The sequence below is a fragment of the Epargyreus clarus genome, unplaced genomic scaffold, assembly GCF_041222505.1.
Source record: "Epargyreus clarus isolate Ecla_fem2 unplaced genomic scaffold, WU_Ecla_fem_2.2 ptg000021l, whole genome shotgun sequence".
NCBI classification, from domain to species: domain Eukaryota; kingdom Metazoa; phylum Arthropoda; class Insecta; order Lepidoptera; family Hesperiidae; genus Epargyreus; species Epargyreus clarus.
The window spans coordinates 157,947-161,689 of record NW_027332228.1 but is presented as its reverse complement, the minus strand read 5'-3'; the positions used below and the strand labels follow the sequence as shown (position 1 = coordinate 161,689).

Here is a 3,743-nt window from a genome sequence, read left to right as displayed (position 1 = left end):
TAGTAATGAGCGCTGCCGCTGAAAATGCCTAAATGATAAAGTATCTCCAGCAATAAATCTAGTTGGATGTATTTGAACGTCGGTTGTGCAAGTTGCGGCGAGCCGGCGGGCGGCGCGCGCGGTAATCGGCTTACTTAAATACTAATGTGGAAAAAATATGTGCAAAAACGCAGACAGGCTGCAGGAAACGTTAGAATAAGGTCATACTCGTTGTTTTTTTTATCGTCGCACGAAACACACACTGACAGAATGAAATAAGACAGCGGATAAACATGCGAAACAACGAATGTCAGTTTTGTTGATCAAATGTATTTTTTTCAGTGTAGGGTTCGAATCGTTTTGTGAGCGGCCTACCTGCGGCCCGCTCGGCTCGCGCGCAACCAGTACCCGCGCCCGCGGCCCCGAGCCCGGCCCTCAGCCTCGGCCCTTCGCCCGTGCACTCTGCACCCACAGACCGGGAATCTTCAATAATACTACTTTATAAAATATTTACTCTGGTTTATTTAAATACTTAGATAATAATATAAAACATTTTAAGACTAATTATTCATTATTTACCTACTAGAGGCTCGCACTACCACTGCCATCTGTTTGTTTATTTCCTATTATAGTTTATACAGTTATATACATATGTCAACTTGTCAACTTCGTTGAGAATAACGAAATAATTACATTTACAACAGCATTTTGGTTCGAATCGGGCGAGCGCCCCCGCGCCTCCGCGCCGCTCCACTCGCTCTACTTTACACTTAGCTCTAGCTCTGCGTTCACATCATCATTGTTCACAACAGTACTTGCATCCATTAACTTAGAGTAAAATTAAAACATAATAACGTGAGTCCCTACGAGTTCAGGACGAGATCGAGGCGACATCGTTTGGGACGTTTTCAATAAAAGTCATTCCATTTTCAAATTTCTATAAAGAACTTTTTAATATATATATCGTCTTATACGTCGTAGGTACATCGTTTATATAGAAAAATACGTATTTTACAAGTATTAAGTACCGATATTGGCCACAAATACATACAAACGAAAAAAACAACAAAACAATTAAAAACAGGAATAAAACCATTTTGGCATCGGTATGCATCATTTAAAAACTTTAAATAAATTATACAAGTGGGCCTCGCGCCGAGCGACTCGGAGCGCTTAAAACAAAGATTGCACCTATTGACTCACTCGTATTCCCTCACTAAACGAAGCTTCGGCCCGATTCGTATCTCTCACTCTCGTCCTCATCGCTAATCATAAATTTACAGTAGTAGCAACGTTTTTTTAATTTATTCCACACCACGACGAATCCCTACCGACACGTAGGATCGTACGAACATCGTTAATTTATAATATCTATAAATAAATTCGATGAAATCGTCTCTCACGAAAACGAGTGCGCTTCGCGGCCCTCGGCGGGCGCGGCGTGCGCGGGCGCGTACTTACCGCCGTCCGCCGTCCGCCGCCCGCCGGCGAGCCGTCGGCGAGCCGCTGGCCGCGCGGCTCCGGCCGGCCCCGTCGTCACTCACTGCGACTTCACTGACCCGCGGCCGCGCGGCCGAAACGTACGGAACTACGAAACTGCCTCCGCGAACTATTTACAGTGCGGCGGTCACCGGCGCCGCGGCACGTCCCGGCCGCGACGCATATGTACATCTATACAGGTCCCGCGGGCGCTAGTGCGGCTCCGCGTAGTAGGGCCGCGGCGGCGCCCACGGGGCGAACTGTTAGTGCGCCGCCAGCGTGTGCGCGCTCTGCAGCGAGTGCGGCGCGTGCTGCGCGTGCGGCGGGTGCTGCGCGTGCGGCGCGTGCGGGGCGTGCGGCGCGTGCGGCGGCGACAGCGCGGGCGAGTGCGCGTGCAGCGGCGGCGAACCGTGCACGTCGTGCCCGTAGTGCCCGTGCATGCCGTCCATCATCTCCCCGCCGAGCGTGTTCGGCGGCGTCATCCTCTTCTCCTTCTGTCTCCGGTTGCAGAACCACACTCGCACCACTTCCTTCTCTAGCTGTAGGCTGTCCGCGAGCGACGTTATCTCCTGCGCCGACGGTTTCGGTTGCTTGTGAAAGTGCTGCTCGAGAGCTCCCTTGACCGACACCTCGATCGACGTTCGCTTCTTTCGTTTCCTACCCTGTGCGGCAATCTTGTCGATGCTCGTCGGACTCCCCGTCGTCGAGTCGGCCTCCTCTAGCCACTTTTGTAGCAAGGGTTTCAACTTGCACATATTTTTAAAACTGAGCTGCAACGCCTCGAATCGGCATATTGTCGTTTGCGAGAACACATTTCCGTAGAGGGTCCCCAACGCGAGCCCGACGTCGGCCTGTGTGAAGCCGAGCTTGATTCGGCGCTGCTTGAACTGTTTCGCAAAGGCCTCTAGGTCGTCACTGGTCGGCGTGTCCTCCTCGGGCTGGTCTCGCTCTAGGTGGTGGTGGTGGTGATGCAGCGGATGCGGCGAGGGCTGCACGTCCCGCAGCATATGTATGGGCTGGTGCATCGGCATGGGGTAGGAGGAGTGCAGCGGCACCGGCGAGCCAGCGCCGTAGTGCGACATGACCGGCGCGTGCCAGCCGTGCCCCTGCAGGTGCCGGTGGTCGTGCGGCGGCGCGGGCGGCTTGACGTCGGGCTGGTGCGCGTGGTGCTGGTGCACCGACCACGAGTCGGCGGCCGGCGTGAGCGATGCCCACGGGTTGCCCAGCACGGGCGCGCCCGGCGACGGCGAGCCGCCCGCGTGCATGTGGTGCTGGTATTTCATATCGGCGGGCTCGGCGCTGCGCGGCGAGGCAGCGTACCCTCCGAGGTTGCCGAGATCCAGCTCTCCCGGCATGTACGTGGTCGCCGCCATGGCGCCGTACCTCAGATCCACGGTGGACGGCGTCTTGCCGGCTCGAAGGCTCTCGAGCCTTCACCTGGCGCACTCGGTCGCGAAACTGGCGCGTCACTCGCGCTGCGCTGCGGTAGCGGCGGGGGCCACCTCACATCACCGAATTCGACAGCGAGCGACATGCGCGTGCGTGCGCAACGGCAGCACGGAGCGGACTGAGCCCGAGGAGGCCGCGGCGCGCCGCGCGCCGGCGCCGGAGAGGGGCGGCCCCGCCCAGCGCCGCCCGCCGCCGCCCGCCCCCCGCGCCGCCCGCCCGCCTCCCCGCGCCGCCGCGCCGCTCTACCACTCTACCACACTACCGCGAGACCGCTCTGCCTCGCGCACACACCTATTTATTGACACCTGATTATTTACAAACATAATCACAACTTGTACGCTATTTTTTTTCGTACAATTTACGGGCGGTGCATACTGACCGCATTACGCGCAGCTCTACGACAACAATACTGGCTCTCAAGTTAGCTTATTGTTATGAATGAAATTTTATATCATATTTATAACAAAGCATGTTTTAATAACTCATAAAAAATAAAAAAAAAATTTTTTAATAATAATATTAAATACATGAATAATAGTTATAGAATGATAATTGATAAATAAATTACCAATTAAAGGAGTTGCTGTATATACAATGTACATTGATGTTATTGACATGAAACTAACAGCATTGACTGTAAAATATCTTACAAAGACTTTTACTATATAATATCTACCATTAGAAATATACCTAGCAGAAGAAACACAAAAATAGTTTGTGTACCTAAATGAGTGTTAAAAACACTTTTAATTTTTTTATATAATAAAGTAGAAACTTTTTATTACCTTTTTTAAACTTTACGCAGAGCTCTACCAATTTATATTAAACGTAAAAAA

General features: G+C 52.4%; 1 protein-coding gene across 1 annotated transcript; it reads right to left on the bottom strand.

The window, feature by feature from the left end:
* Positions 1-477: 477 nt before the first annotated feature.
* vvl (ventral veins lacking) lies at positions 478-3,010 on the bottom strand. Its single transcript, XM_073084298.1, has one exon. It carries the CDS (start codon positions 2,829-2,831, stop codon positions 1,722-1,724), a length of 1,110 nt encoding a protein of 369 aa, XP_072940399.1. The 5' UTR covers positions 2,832-3,010; the 3' UTR covers positions 478-1,721.
* Between the last annotated feature and the right edge of the window lie 733 nt (positions 3,011-3,743).

Coding starts and splice junctions, on each gene's coding strand:
- vvl (XM_073084298.1), bottom strand. CDS start 2,831: ATGGCGGCGACCACGTACATGCCGGGAGAGCTGGATCTCGGCAACCTC.